The 14,511-nt window shown below is 38.6% G+C and overlaps 1 protein-coding gene across 2 annotated transcripts in view; it reads right to left on the reverse strand.

Annotated features, from left to right (window-relative positions):
- Positions 1–593: 593 nt before the first annotated feature.
- PLXNA2 (plexin A2) overlaps positions 594–14,511 on the reverse strand; it is a 545,151-nt gene continuing 531,233 nt past the window's right edge. For both annotated transcript variants that reach the window (XM_070745594.1, XM_070745595.1), the window contains 3 exons: positions 6,517–6,729; positions 4,548–4,698; positions 594–1,688 (listed from right to left, as the gene is read on the reverse strand). In XM_070745594.1, the coding sequence (XP_070601695.1) occupies positions 1,593–1,688; positions 4,548–4,698; positions 6,517–6,729 (460 nt within the window). In that variant the 3' untranslated portion in view covers positions 594–1,592. The remainder of the gene's footprint in view (positions 1,689–4,547; positions 4,699–6,516; positions 6,730–14,511) is intronic.

The raw sequence follows: 14,511 nt of genomic DNA on the forward strand, positions 1-14,511 counted from the left end.
TCACCTTGCCCTCCATCTCATCCTTTTTAACTGTAGCCCTCTAAACGTCAATATTCATTTCAGACAGAAATGTTCACAGCATCCAACCTGCTATTAGCACTCTTGAAGGGACTTTGGTTTTTTTGGTTTTGTTTTTTTAAAGTCATTTGTAAAGAGCAATGACAACTCGCAGATATTATCAGCCTTTTACTGATCACTTAGAAATGGACTTCTAGGGTCAATTAAAAAAAACCTAATCTGAGTTGAGACACATGGACACAGACAAGACTACAGTAATTAGCCAGCATGTAGTGTGCTATTTCCTTTTGTCCAGAGAGAAGGTGCCCATTTCCCTCTCCCAGGAGAAATTGAAGTCTTATGCTTGACCTCTGCATGACATTTCACATGGTGTGAGAAAAATGCAAATGCCATTTGTTCTGACTGCATAAGTGGATTCAAAGCAGGAAAGCAATAAATATGTCAACTCACTAGGTCTACACTGTTCAAGTACTGCTTGCTGTAAACACTTTTTTTTAAAAAAGCAAGAAATCACATAGTGACTAGGAAAAACAAACAACTCAAAAGCTAACTGATCAATCAACACTCTAAGCAACTAAGAAAGCCAATCAATTTTTATATGAATTGCACCTACAAAAGTGCATAATGCACCAGTTTCGTTTTAAACCATCGCAACTTCCTTAGCTTCAAAAGGACCAGACATTCCTTAGGAACACAACTGCAGATACATAAAAACAGGAAGGAATCATTTCAATGAGGGAGGAAGTCCTGTGTCAAAGTAGAAGAGGAATGAAGGACTTTCATAAAATCATAGCGTCCCTTCAATGGTAAATAAGGAGTATTAAAAAAATATCAGTACTCTATAAATACATAGTTGAAGCTGGATTTCAGCACAGATGAGTTGCATGACCAGATGGCTTTTCCACTCACATAGATTCCTGCTAGAAGACTCTTGAAGATACTGAATGCTGGATTTTCCTTTCCAACTGCACTATTTAAAAGGATTGGTGCAAATTTGTGCTCCCAGGGATATTTTTTTAAAGTTCCCAGGCAGAGGAATAATGGAGTTTTTTCAAACCTTCCCCAAAGTAGGAGAATCTACTTGCCAACCATCCATCTGAGCCATGAACAACGAGGTTCTCATATGACGTGAGGGCCATGTGCAGTGGAATCTTCAAGAAGACGTAGCCACTGCATTTTTGTTACCTTTTTTCTTCTCTTTTCTTTTTCTTAAAAAAACTTTAAATATTGTTTTTGTTATCTCTTAATATACACCAAACAATTTTCATGCAAAGCAGCAGTCATGGAGAAGTCTAAGCTTCGAAAGACCTTCAAGGTTACATCTTGAACAGCTGAACTATTTGATAAATCCAACTGATGTTTGGGATGCACAGATGCTGTTGTTTTCCTTCATTCTTTCAACTGGAATTTTGTGAGTTTTGAGCTAAGAATCTGGGGCAACTTTTGCTTCTTGTAGGAGGTTCTCACAGTATTCCCAATATATACTTCGTGTCCTCCTTGCCAATTTCCTTAATTCCCCAAAGTCTTTGCAATCACTCCTTATGTTTTTTCCCTAGGAGTCCCTGCTCCTTTCTTCAGCTTTCCATAGACATGGCACCAATAAGTTGCTCTACTTTGTATGCTAAGCGCTGCCGGCGCGCCTGCTCATCCTGCTCCAGAGCCCCAATGATCTGGAACCAAAATCAATGCAAACAAGAAAGGAGAGAAAATAATAAGAATGAATTGGATTTAAGTAGATTAAAAGGAAAAAGGAAGAACAATACATACAAATAAATGTTCTTAGAAATACATAACAATTTATTTATACATTGATAAGAAAACAGTGCATAGGAATGATGCTTTGAAATATTAGCCTTATTGTAAATATATGAATGAGAATACCCGGCGTCTCTAAATGTTTACATAAGAGGTTGAAATATATTGTATAACTGTTAACCAGCACTCAGTCTTTTGCTTTACTTTCTAGAGAAAATGAAAGTAATTAATGGAAAGAACAAAATTTCATTGTGCTCCTAAAGCCCTCCTTATTTTTGAGTTACATCTTGAATCACACTGCCAGAAAAAAGCACAATTACATTCTGGAGACTACATTTCCTTTATTATTTAGCAAATGGCTGCTGTACTATACCATGTTTTTTGTGCACTTAAATGACCAAACCCTTGCATTTAATACTTGTAACTGCAAAATAGGCATTACTTAGCACTGCAAATTAAAGGGCTGACCAGTAGTGGGTACTTAAACATCAAGTAATGTATCCATCTGAAAATAGTATGTACTGATAATAATATTTCATATGTATATAGGATTTGCTTGTGCCATGTGACTTGTCTCTGGGAAAATAACATGGTCAAGCAACCAGATAATTTTGCAGGCATTCAGATAATAATAAAAAATTTCAATAATAGTAACTAAAATAACTGCACCTTCTGCTTTACCTAAAGATTGTCCTAATCACTTCATAATTTTTTTTTTACTACAAATATTTTTATAGATACATAATTTCATGATATCCATCCTTTTTATATACAAATTTTGAGCAGAGAGCAATACAGCAAAATTTGGAGAAGTGGAAAGAATGAAATAAATTGAATTTTGGCTTGCATCTAAGTTTGGAACATGTGAATTAAATTAGTTAATTGATTTGGTTTGCATTTTAGTATTTCTTTCCCATCTCTAGTCATTAGCAATTTCATTATATTTGAAAAAAATTGGACACTGGCCAAGACAATAATATAATTGGAAATGAAGCAACACAATACAAAAATAAGTAAATATAAGGTTTTTTTCCTTATTAAACAAATTATTTTTTTCTTATTAACCAAATTTTTCTTTTTTAAAAAATAAACAAACCCTGTTTTTAGGATAAGAGACTAGGTCAGTGATTGTGAACTTTTTCAGCACCAAATGCCAAAAGCTGAGCGGAAACTTTTTATGAGTGCTTGTCGAGCCATGCTCTGGAAAAGCTGAACTTCTAGGTTCTAACGTGCATGTGTGCCCGAAGATTCCAAATGGAATTATAAGACTGAGCTGGTCAGCATGAATGTGCAGGCTGATTTTCAGCACTGCAATGTCCGCAAAGGGATCAAGCTCCGGAAAAGCAGAACTTCTGGATTCTGGCGCATATGCATGCCTGACAATCAGCTGGCTGGCAAGCATGTGTACACCAGTTTTCAGTACTGCCATGTGCATGGACAGCTGATCATCACAAATGCATGCATGCCAGAAACCCAGAAGATAAACAGGCAAGGCTACGCATGCTGTGCAACATGGCTGCACGTGCCACTTTGGGCGTGTGTGCCATAGATTTGCCACCTTGGGACTAGATATTCGCATAATAATAATATCCATAATAAATCAAAGGTCTTGTTTATTGTGAATTCACAATTCAGACAATTGTTCTTTATGCAGACTCATATGTTATTACTTTTATTTTACTTTTACTGAAACTATTTAATATGCTTAGGCTGTGAGAAATAAAAACTAATTGTGGTGAACATTGATCATTTGTATTTTGTTGCATTTATGTTGTGCATTATGTAGCATGTTTTTGTGTCATGCAGTCATTTTATGGTTACAAATTGCTCTGAAAATAAACTGGAGTTATTTACCTAATTGTCTGTATTCCAAATGGCATTATAAGATTGAGCTATATTTTATACTTGCAAAAATATCTTATGATACTGTGTGCTATATTGGCAGAGTTGCACTGTCCTTAGCTTTATCTAGCATTTTGAGTCATGTATGGAAATAGCATGGAAGCAGAAACTAGTGCAAAGTTAATTTGCATTGAAGAGGGGGGGGGGGATATTTATTAGTTTTTATTTGACTTATATGCCGCCCTTCTGCAAGGATTCAGGATTTAATTGTGCATTGTGTGTAGTGCCAAATACTTCTTTTGTGGTTTTCCCAGTCCATCGAGGTAAGCAATTTGCTGCCAGACCTCAACAGTGCAAATAATGGTGACTTAATTTTCTAACAATTTTTGGTGATAAATTAAGAAAAATAGGTGCATTAGTTCTCCAGTTAGTTTAGCGTCTAGACTATCTTTGTGTTTGGTTTGAGTATAGTCTATCCTGCTGTGAGAATGTCTGGATGTTGTTAGGTGTTATACCTTGGGCTTTGATATAATGTTACTACAGTGGTACCTCGACATACGAGTTTAATTCGTTCCAGACCCGAGCTCGTAAGTCGATCAACTCGCATCTCTAGCGAATGCCTTTAGACTTTGTTTTTCGCACCGAGATAACCAGAAGCAAGGATTCTTGCGCCACCTAGTGGAAGCTCGGCTCGTATCCCGAATTTGAGCTCGGGTGTCAAACAGAAATTTCGGTCGCGTCGTGGCTTGTACCTTGGAATACTCGCATGTGGAGCAGCTCGTATCTAGAGGTACTACTGTATGTTGTTTTATTATGTTGTTTTCATCTTGTTACTGGATTGTGCAATGTCAACTGCTTAAGGTTCAATTGTTTCTCAACCCCCCCCGCTCCTCCCCCCCAAAAAAAACCCTCCAAAGAAAGATGTTTCTCACCTCCTCACTGTATTTACTGACATAGGAGTATATTTCATTGAGTGCACTCAGCATGTTGAAATCAACATAGTGCAGACGCGACTGTTCTGCGAGGTAGGCGTTCATGTCTTGGTCACTGATGGCTGGGAGTTTTGCAATATCTGCATAATACCTGCAAAGTAATGGTAATAATGTTTCAGAAACAGAACCGGCTACTTGAAACAGAGAAAAAAGAAACAGCAATCAAGAATGAATTGAGTTGAAGTCACAAGTAATTTCTGCAGGAAACCTATGCAAAAGTCAAAATGAACAAAGTATCAGGTTGATTTTATAGTATATGGAATGAGACTTAAAATGTTTTCCTACTATACTCATGCCATAGGAAATGCACAGTAACAGAACTTATTAGCAATGCATAATACATTGTTGCATTGTATATACAATATTGTTTAGTGACAATTGGTTGTGATATATGAATATCACAAATATAAGAAAACAATTCTACTTATTAAGTACTTCTGTTGTTGAATAAGAAGAAGCCCAATAATAAAGCTAAAAACTACATCTAGTTAAATATAGAGAAAAAGACTTATGTAAGAAAGTAAAAGATGACAGCTGGAGTTGACAATAACAACAATATTTGCTTATATTTTCTTCTTTGGTATTGTTTTCACCAAAACATTGATGCTATTATATTTTTCAGTAAATATTATCTGGATTCCTTCCAGTTTCAAATCGGAAAACAGGTAATGAGATAGATTTTGATTGCACTTATTGGTCCCACAGAGTGGGCCTTCTCCGGGTCCCGTCAACTAAACAGTGTCGGTTGGCGGGCCCCAGGGGAAGAGCCTTCTCTGTGGCGGCACGGCTCTCTGGAACCAACTCCCCTCGGAGATTAGAACTGCCCCTACTCTACCTGCCTTCCGTAAACTCCTTAAAACCCACCTTTGCCGTCAGGCATGGGGGAACTAAGACATCAACCCCTGGGCATGTTTAAATTGTGTATGGTATGCTTGTGAGTGTGTATGTACTATATGGGGTTTTCTTTTTAAATCTTAAATGTTTTAAATGTATTCAGATTATTTATGATTTGTTTTTCTCTGCTGTGAGCCGCCCCGAGTCCTCGGAGAGGGGCGGCATACAAATCTAAATAATAAATAAATAAATAAATAATAAATAGCACTTATATATTGCTTCACAGTGCTTTTCAGCCTTCTCTGGGAGGTTTACAATGTCAGCATATTGCCTTCCAACAGTCTAGGTCAGAGTTCTTCAAACCTGGCAACTTTAAGATTTGTGTTTGGTCAGCTTTCCAGCATAGCTGGCTAGAGAATTCTGGGAGTTGAAGTCCACAAGTCTTAAAGTTGCCAAATTTGAAGTTTGTAAAAAGTGTACAGGGTTGTAAAAAGTATTCTGCTACACTGGTATTTTATTAAATAATATATTACTACACCATTTGGTTCAGAATACCTTTTCCCTTGTTTTCCACCTCTAAAATCTAGGTGCGTCTTATACTCTGGAAAAAAAACCCATTAGTAGTGGGAGGCATGGCATTATTTTGATTTTCTTCTTTTCTCTGAGGTTGACTCCAGTATTGGCCAGAAAAGGTCTAGCTCTAAGTCCCCACTTTGTAGCATTTTACAAAATAGAGGCATCTCTTTCCACTTCTATTTATCATGTACATTAAGCCACTGGGTGAGATGATATGATAGCTTGGTACAAATCAAGATGAAGGTACAAATCAAGATGAACTACTATTACCACCTATAACGCTTTATGTGATGCAAGGCTGGGTTATGCATGTAAACTGGCTGCCTGCAGATATTTTGGAATCTGTAAATGGATCCTGACCTTCATGAAGAGGGAAGAAAACACAACTTAGAATACCACACAGATGCAGAGTGAAATGATACTGGACTCAATAACTGCAAGCTTGGGGAACCACAAAGACTCTTGCCATGCAGCACATACCCTCTATTTGAATACTGACCTTTCTACCCAGCTTTTATAGCTGGGTATATCCTTGGCATAGAGCAGCTTATTGGAGGGCGAATCCTTGCCCAGTCGATGCTCCGAGGTGGAACATGAATCCATGAAAGTCTGAGCTACGACTGAGAGGCAGGCATCGGTGATACTTCCCTTGTGGATATCAAAGACGAACTGTGGATTTTTAATTACATTCACCCAGAAGCGAAGAGGAAGACTGCGTGACATAAATATGCATTATATTTTTTTAAAAAAATAGCAACATATTCCTACAATCACAGCTTTCTTTTTTTCTTTTCACAAAAATGTTAAATAAGAATGGTAGTAGTAATAATAGCAGAAATGAGGAAATATAATTCCAATAACGTAGCACTGTATTCATAATGGTATTTGGAAACCAAGGTGAATTTATTATATTTAGATTTATAGTCCATCCAAGATGGATATCCTCTTCCTAAACACTATTAAAATCAAAATACAGAACTATGAAGGAGCTGGTTTTTTTTTTAAAAAAAAAATTAGATTTGTGCCTGTATAATAATACTGTTTTTATTGTGTTGTGAGCCGCCCAGAGTCTTCGGAGAGGGGCGGCATACAAATCTAATAAATTATTATTAATTATTATTATTGGATTTAAATTCATTGAGCTATTTGGGTTGGAGATCTAGCCAAAGAGGGAATTCTTTCTTTTGATTGAGATAATCCATTTTTCCCTTGAAAGTTTTATTCTATTCTTGTTCTCTATTTCTTTTAGTTTTAATGCAATAATGAGCATCTTCAAGGTACTATTTACTCATTAAAACTCTCTTCTCATGGATATACAGTAGTGTATCCCAATCTAAATACTATCTGTGAAGATGTTCTTCCTTTCTTCCTTTTATTCTTAAAATAGAAAATATTCTTCAGTTACTAGGTAATCTATCACTAGATGCCACTGTTTGCCTCTTTTGCCCATAAATACTAATACTATGCACAGAGGTGATAAAAGTCCAACTCTCTATGTAATATAAAATCCACAATAACTAGCAGCAGAAAAGGAACCATAATATGAACAAGGTAACATATTATTTCCATTTTTCAGAGTTTTGGGCGGGACCCCAACATTATCAAAGATACCCACTCCATTAAATAGAGTTTGCTTGAAATATGAATAAAAAACTAAATAGAACACTACTGATTTTCTCTGTTACCTGCCCCAAACAACAACAACAACAACAAGACACACATGAACACTCTAACCGATCATAATCGACAGCAAAGAACCAAAAATATATTTTCCCTCAATGTTGCTAGTTAAAACCCTGCATCACTGAAGACATAGGCACCAGGAAATTGAGGAAATGCTATTTTCTGAGGTCTGAGGTTGATTGCTGTTTTTGCAGCATTCTAGGCATGACTTGTAGTCTAGGTCAGTAAGAAAATGCAAAAGGTACTAAAATCAATTGCTGGCATTTCCAATTAGCCTGTGTTGCAGCTGACGTGAAACAGCTCTGCTTTATACTCTGGAGAGCGGCTGCAAGTTAGAATATAAAGTCTGGGGCTAAATAAGCAAACTGACTGATCTTATATTTAAAAAAAACCCCTCTCTTTTCCCTTTTTCTGATTTTCTTAGATTTTGTATATCTTTACCATTGATAGTTATCAGAACTTCATGCCACTAAAATTAATATATAAAGAAACCTGAATAAACCAACTACAACAATGCTTTGTGATTTCAAAAACAAAGTGCAGTAATCCAATTTGCCAGTGTGAAAAAAAAGACCTCCTCCACCCCTTAAATTCAGTGAGTGGTTGAAGTACCTGAAACTGCACAAGCATTTTCTGAATTGTGATAAATCTCTCACATCACAATGGTCTGAAGGTCTCTAATTTGGGGATGCTTTTGTGCTTTACGACTTGAGTAACTGTCCAAATGCTGAAACAAGAAAGCTTTCCCAAATTAAGGGACCACCATATCTATGCTTGACAGTTGATAGGAAGTACGTATTGTGGAGCTTACTGTTTATTAGTTATCATGTTAGTTCCAAAGTTTCAGCTATCCACCTATAAAATATCCCTATGGGAGTCTGGAAGGAGATTCTTTGTTCTTTGGGGGAAATTTGACATGAGCATCAAAGTTTGTAAGGAGCAATGGGTTTTGCCTTACTATTCTCCAATGATTCTCATTTTTGGAATAAACACTGAGGCAGCAGAGGCCTGCAGATCTCTGGATCTTGGTTTTTTTTTTAATGAGTTTAATGAAATGCTTGTCACAAAATAATCCCTCTCGGCAGGACTGTCCATTTTTCCAAATCTTCATTGTCTCAGGAGATTTCTTAACTGTGGTTTAGTAGAGCTTTGAAAATGCTTTGTTGATCTTTTCCACTTTGATAAGCATACGTGACATTTTTACAGAGGTCTTTGGAAATTTATTTTGAACAGGGGATGATGTATCTTTAGAACCAGCATGATGAAAACATCCCTGTGATGCCTGTGAGATGCACATAAGGGAAGATCACTCAACTCAGAGTTGATTGTTTAATGAAGTACTCCCACAACTGGCCCCACGTAGCTCTTTAATTGAATTTACTGAACAAGACCGCAATTATTTGTTCACATAGGCATATCATCTTTTGGATGTTTTTGTTTATGAAATAAATGATTCAAGTACCAAATATGCTTCACTATTGTCTGTTAAACTCATTTTATTTACTAATGAGCTAGAATAATATTCAATGGCAAAGATAGAGCTAAGTTTTTATGCTACCTCCTTTCTGCTGATACATTAGCTGCTGGCAGGTAAGAGAATATGAGTAACTCAAGGATAAAGAAGCATAGGAGCCTAACGTTTTCCCTAGGGTGTAATTTGAGAGTTGAGGTGTTATCTGTGTCCAGTTTTTCATCATAAATTGGTCTTGAGGTAAAAAAATGATATTCTTATTTTTTTTTATTTGTAGAATCTATATCCCATATTACATTGTACAGTGGTACCTCATCTTACAAACGCATCTTCTAACAAACTTTTCAAGATACGAACCCAGTGTTTAAGATTTTTTTGCCTCTTCTTCCGAACTATTTTCACCTTACGAACCCAAGCCACTGCTGCTGGGATGAAGGGGTTTCTTTTCCCCCCCTTTTTTGAAGAAAGAAAAGGGAGGGGCGGCTTGGAGGGGGAAAGACTTTGCATTAACAAAAGTAGGAGAACAGCGTGCTTGCAGGCACTGAAAGAGTGTCTTTTGAAGAAAGAAAAGGGAGGGGCGCCCCCCTTGCCTTTCTTCCTTCCCGCTCACCCTTTAGCCTAGCCTTGCTTCTTCTACCCGCCCCCTTTAGCTGCTCCTCCCTGCCCTCTGTTCACCTCCCTTCTAAAGTTTGGGATTTTCCTGAAGGATTTGCACGCATTATTTGTTTTTACATTGATTCCTATGGGAAACATTGTTTCGTCTTTCGAACTTTTCACCTTATGAATCTCCTCCTGGAACCAATTAAGTTCGTATCATGAGGTACCACTGTATTTACAACCTGAACAACTTCAAAATAAATTATTTTTTAAATAGATAGTTTAGATCAGATATTTTTAGGAGCACTGAATCAGGACAATTTGCAGCAAAGAAGATTTATTCAAATCTATAAAAAAAATTAGTAATCTCAAATTCAACTTTAAATTGGTATCAGATAAGGGTCAATGAAATTCAGGAGGGATTGGACTAGAACCATTTGTGGGAACATAATGATGGCACATTTAATTTCACTCCCCAACTCTGCTTGCTATTCTTCTACATGTACAGACTAAACTCTATGTTTATACATAGAGATTTGTGGTTCTGGCTTTACTTTGTATTGAATATGAATTTGAGAGTTAGAAAATTTGTTATAACACTATACATGTTTGAAGAAATCTGGCTGATCACTTGAGTCCTGCATAGTTTTTTTGCATTAAGACTGTTAATGGGAAAATAACCTATTATCCTAACGTCACTGACTGGAGGCAGAATTCTTTTTAAGGTGTGCATGGCCAGATTCAATATTGAGAACAAAATCGTAACTTTCTTTGAAGAGCTTTCCCATAATCCATCTGGTAGACTGGCACCTTTTCCTTTGTACAATCCAAGTGTTAAACAACTTATTTTGTTAGGGTTTGGCCATACTTTTCTATTCAAACAACAAAGAATAACCTTTTGAAGAGATGTTAGAAATTAGTCTTTTAAAATCAGGCATTGGCAATCAAAACTGAACCACAATTCACCTTTTGAGTAACAGAACAGAATAGAATAGCAAATCTGGAAGGGACCTTGGACGTCTTCTAATCCAACTCCCTGCTTAGGCAGGAAAACAACCCATATTGTTATCCAACATCTTAAAAACTTCCAGTGTTGAAGCATTCAAAACTTCTGGTGGCAACTTGTTCCACTGATTAATTGTTCTGTCAGGAAATTTCTCCTTAGTTCTAAGTTGCTTTTCTCCTTGATTAGTTTCCACCCATTGCTTCTTGTTCCACCCTCAGGAACTTTGAAGAATAGTTAGACTCCCTCTTCTTTGTAGCAACCCCTGAGATATTGGAACTGGGCTAGTCCTTCTTTTCATTAAACTAGACATACCCAGTTCTTATATTAGCCTCCAGTCTCCTAATCATCTTTGTTGTTCTTCTCTGTACTCTTTCTAGAGTTTCAACATCCTTTTTGCATTGTGGTGATCAAAACTGAATGCAATATTCCAAGAACCTTACTTTTTTCACCATTGAATTTCAATTTGTTAATTTCAAATTGTCAATTTGTTCAATTTGTTAATTTTGTGCCCAATATTCAACTCTGTCAAGAGACTTGGGGTACTTCCCTGCATACTTCCTTCCATGTTGATGCTGTTCCATTGAGCACTACACATTGAGTGCAGTTGATCAGCCAGTTTTGAATCCATCTGGTGGTATTGCTCTCTAACTCACATTTTTCTACATTTTTGAGTAGTAGGTTATGCTGTACTTTATCAAATGCTTTACTGAAGTCCAAGTAAATTATATTGACAACATTCCTCTGGTCTACTAATAAACAAGCGGTTTCTTCTTAGTTTCTCTCAAGTATAAGGCAAGGCATCTAAACTTAATAAAATAATAAACCACACTCTAGTCAGTTTACCCCTCAGCAGTTCCATTTTTAATTTTTGATTAGAGTATTTTTTTTCTCTTTAAATAATTTTACAGCAAAAGAAATATGTTAACCCAGAGTGTACGGAATGGCAATTCAACTGAACTTTTTAATGGTTTTGAACAATGAGATTGCTTCATTAGACTTTATTGATTAGCTCTTGGGCCATATCAAAGTGAAAAGTTCCAGAAACAAATTATTATTAAAATTTGATAAAAATAATTTAAAATGGAATTTGATAAAATACAATTTAAAATGAAGTTGGAATAAAATAAATCTAAAATAAAATTGAATAAAATACATTAATTTAAGATATAGATAAAATATGATAAAATTATATTTCGGTGTCACCCCTGCAATCTACTCCAATCAGTCCCACATATTCAGATCTCAACCAAACCATATTGTTTAAATACTGTGCTGTGTTAAATGTTATTTTCAGGTTCTGGCCACATAAGGTAAGTTGTTTTGATATGTGGATCCTAATAGACCATTTGTTTGGTATATAGACCAAGGTACCTGTTACTCATCCCCTTATACAAGCAACAATCAAATAGGATATGAGCCAGGTCTTTTACCTTTGCAGCTCTGCAAATGAAGAGACACTCATTGTAGGGTATAAAATGGAATTCCCCACATCTGACCATTGTGTAAAGCTGTTCAAAACATGCTCACGTAAATATCTTCCTAAGATGTTTTGGCAGTTGTAACTTCAAATAGCTGTCTACTTGAAAAGTATGTTTGTATTTAGTCAGCTACAGTGGAACCCCGACATACGAAATTAATTGGTTCCGGAAGGAACCTCGTATGTCGAAGAGCTCGTAGGTCGAAGCATTGTTTCCCATAGGAAACAATGGAAAAGTGATTAATGCGTGCAAGCCCGAGGGCTGAGGGGAAAAGACGTCGGCTGAGGGGTGCCCGGTGCTTCGGAGCCGGCATGGGGGGGCTTTCCATGCTGGCTCCGATCTTTTCAGATAGGCGCGGCGATTCTCCGCTCACTCCGGGTGAGCGGCGAATCGGCGCATCTGTTTAAAAAGATCGTAGCCGGCATGGAACATCCCCCCATGCCAGCTACGAGCTTTTCAGACAGGCGTGCCGATTCTCCGCTTTTAGCAGTGAGCGGAGAATCGGCGCGCCTGCCTGAAAAGCTCGTAGCCGGCATGGGGGGATTTTCCATGCCGGCTACGATCTTTTTAAACAGATGCGCCGATTCGCCGCTCACCCGGAGTGAGCGGAGAATCGGCGCGCCTGTCTGAAAAGCTCGTAGCTGGCATGGGGGGATGTTCCATGCCGGCTACGATCTTTTTAAACAGATGCGCCGATTCGCCGCTCACCCGGAGTGAGCGGAGAATCGGCGCGCCTGTCTGAAAAGCTCGTAGCTGGCATGGGGGGATGTTCCATGCCGGCTACGATCTTTTTAAACAGATGCGCCGATTCGCCGCTCACCCGGAGTGAGCGGAGAATCGGCGCGCCTGCCTGAAAAGCTCGTAGCTGGCATGGGGGGATGTTCCATGCCGGCTACGATCTTTTTAAACAGATGCGCCGATTCGCCGCTCACCCGGAGTGAGCGGAGAATCGGCGCGCCTGTCTGAAAAGCTCGTAGCTGGCATGGGGGGATGTTCCATGCCGGCTACGATCTTTTTAAACAGATGCGCAGATTCGCCGCTCACTGCTAAAAGCGGAGAATCGGCACGCCTGTCTGAAAAGATCGCCGCCGGTCCGGTGGGGTTTTGCAGCAACCTCCGAGCCCAGGTTGCTCGGAGGTTGCTGCAAATCCCCACCAGACCGGTGGCGATCTTTTCAGACAGGCGCGCTTTCTCGAAAGGGCGGAGAAAGCCCTCTCTCGCAGCCTCCTGGCTGGGAGCACTTTCGCTGCGAGAGAGGGCTTTCTCCGTCCCTTTCGGGAAAGCCCTCTCTCGCAGCGAAAGTGCTCCCAGCCAGGGAGAGCGTTCAGATCCCCCCACCCCCAGCAGAAAGCGTTCAGATCCCCCCACCCCCAGCAGAAGCCAATGACTCACCAAGCGCTGGATACGAACGGAGAAGAGCCAGGCTGGTTTGCTTTGCAGAGCCGAATAAAGCGTCACGCCCCCCTGACGCTTTTGGCGGCAAAAGAGCCCAGCATCGCTTCGGAAGCTGCCGAAAGCGTCAGAGGGGCGTGACGCTTTATTCGGCTCTGCATCAGCTCGGAAGCAAAGCAAGCCAGGCCGGCTCTTCTCGGCTCGTATCCCGAATGGAAGCTCGTGAGTCGAGCAAAAATTTCTCTACTCTCCCAGCTCGTATCTCAAGTAGCTCGTAAGTAGAGCTGCTCGTATGTCGGGGTTCCACTGTATTTCAAATTACCTATCTTACTAAGGACATCTATATCATTTTGTGCTTCTATATCCTTAATTCTTTGAGCACTTCTTTTTTTTAATTGTTCTCCTGTTATGCAAGAGACAGGAAAGCCACAGTTCCTTACAAAATTTGTTAGTTTGGTGATCCAGAAGATTTGTGATTGTAATTTTATTTGCTCCAGTAGTCATAACTTGGGGAGTCTATCAGTCTCCATTTTATTGACTTTGCACCAGTAATTATATGCTCTAATTTTGGATAGTGAATGAATTGTATAAATTCCCAATTCAGTTCTAATTGCTGCAGCTGCTGTTCTTGTATCTACATCCACAATACATCTCAAATGCTGGGACTGTGTTTGTTCTGGGACTGTGGTTGAGTATAGATCCCAAATCTCTGCTCCATACAAGAGTATAGGTGTAACCTTAGCTTTATAGATTTAAATTAATGGGGCTAGGGTCCCTGGGTAACTATGGTTCTTTAGTTTAAGCTGTAGATCCAAATTGACTTCTGCTCTAAATGTACTCCATTGACGAAGACAGGTACAAGATCCA

Source organism: Erythrolamprus reginae, chromosome 3, assembly GCF_031021105.1.
Source record: "Erythrolamprus reginae isolate rEryReg1 chromosome 3, rEryReg1.hap1, whole genome shotgun sequence".
Lineage (NCBI taxonomy): Eukaryota > Metazoa > Chordata > Lepidosauria > Squamata > Dipsadidae > Erythrolamprus > Erythrolamprus reginae.